Genomic DNA, 1492 nt, shown 5'->3' on the forward strand with positions numbered 1-1492 from the left:
TGTTCCCACATGCTTTGATAAATACACAAACTTGTCATCAAAATCATGCAGAAACCAGCTATTAAGTCTCTCCCTTAAACCCCATCCAAAGTTTAAAGAAAGAAAAAAAAAAGGCTGTTTAAAAGTAAAACTCATTCCTAGTTTTCACAGATTCTTTCCCTAATTCAGATGTTCTTAAATACAACCTTTAATTTCCAGCCAGAGTTTTGGTTGTGGGAAATACATTAATTTGTCCAGTCCAACATTTACATATCATCTTCAGAGGAGGGTAAACCTGGCCCTTTAACCTCAAGCTCAATGAAGGCAGTGGCCAAATCTTGTGCATCTGGGTACTGTATCTAGAACTTAGCATTAAGTACAGTTCTTGGTTTAGGAGAAGGTCCAAGGATGAAATTTACTTCCTCCTCTTTCCTCCTTGGTGTTGCCCCCCTTTTCTCTTGCCACTCAGGCCGGGAGGTCCGGAATTCATCTTGCCTCCCAAACCCCCTTTCCTCTTCCCTCCTTGGCTGGGCGGGCCCCCTTTCCTCTTACCCCCGGGACCCTGTCGGCCCCCCTTTCTCTTGCCCTTCTGACTCATTTTCCTCCGCTTAGCCGCCTCCTCCTGGTCCTTCTCTCTCATCTGCTTATTGGTGGCCCTCGTAATGTCCAACTGAGGCTTTTTGCTGTTCATCACTCGCAGCATCTCCAACTGGCTCTTTCTCTCGGCCGCAAAGTCCCCGAAAAGAGGCTGAAACTTCCTCTTCTTGCCAGAGCCCCTGGGAGCCTTCTCCTTGGGCAGGCGCTCCTGGAAGCGCCCCCAGAGAGGCAGTGGAGACCTTGGCCACCTGCATGGCGCGGCCCAGCTCCTCCTTACTCTGGTGTCCAGCAGGGTGCATGCCGGCCGCGCTGGGCAGCTGCATCTTGTGCGCGCGGGCCAGGTTACGCAGCCGGTTCAGTTCGTTCTTGGCCACCCGTTCCTTCTTCGCCTGAATCCGCTTGGCGAACTGGTCCTCCATGGGGTCGGCATTGCCCGGCACCTCGATCAGCCACTCCTTGGTGTCGTCGCGGGCGCGCTGGTAGCCCCAGCGGCGGCGCCACTGGCCGCTCCCCTCGTCCCACACCAGATTGGTTTTCTTCTTGGGACGGATACCCTTGAGGCGCGCAAACTGCTGCCAGCGAGTAAGCGGCCGCGGCCGGGGCACCGGCTTCTCGCGCGGCAGACGAGTGCTGGGTTCCGGCAGCCGTGCCACCAGCGCCTCCTCCACGCGCTCGGTAGGCAGCTGCCACAGCTGGTTGATGAGCAGCTGCGTGTTGTCCCGCGCCAGGGCCCTCAGCTCGGCCTCCTGTGTGGGTCCCGCGTGCCGCAGCCCGGTCGGGGGGTTCCGGTCAGAGGCCAGCAAATTACCCAGGTCGAACTCCAGCTCCAATTCCTTCTGCACCGTGATGCGCTGTAGTTCTCTGCCTCGTCCCGCTCCGCCTTTGCCAGCAGCTCCTCCACGCTCTGGCCCTCCAT

At 56.8% G+C, this 1492-nt stretch overlaps 1 protein-coding gene across 1 annotated transcript; it reads right to left on the reverse strand.

Annotated features, from left to right (window-relative positions):
• Nucleotides 1-204: 204 nt before the first annotated feature.
• Nucleotides 205-1492, reverse strand: LOC128067972 (ribosome biogenesis regulatory protein homolog). Its single transcript, XM_052661113.1, is given in 3 exon segments — nucleotides 205-796; nucleotides 798-1435; nucleotides 1438-1492. Coding segments are annotated over 3 exon segments (1095 nt in total). The 3' UTR covers nucleotides 205-394.

This window comes from Budorcas taxicolor, chromosome 23 (assembly GCF_023091745.1).
Source record: "Budorcas taxicolor isolate Tak-1 chromosome 23, Takin1.1, whole genome shotgun sequence".
Classification (NCBI taxonomy): Eukaryota; Metazoa; Chordata; class Mammalia; order Artiodactyla; family Bovidae; genus Budorcas; species Budorcas taxicolor.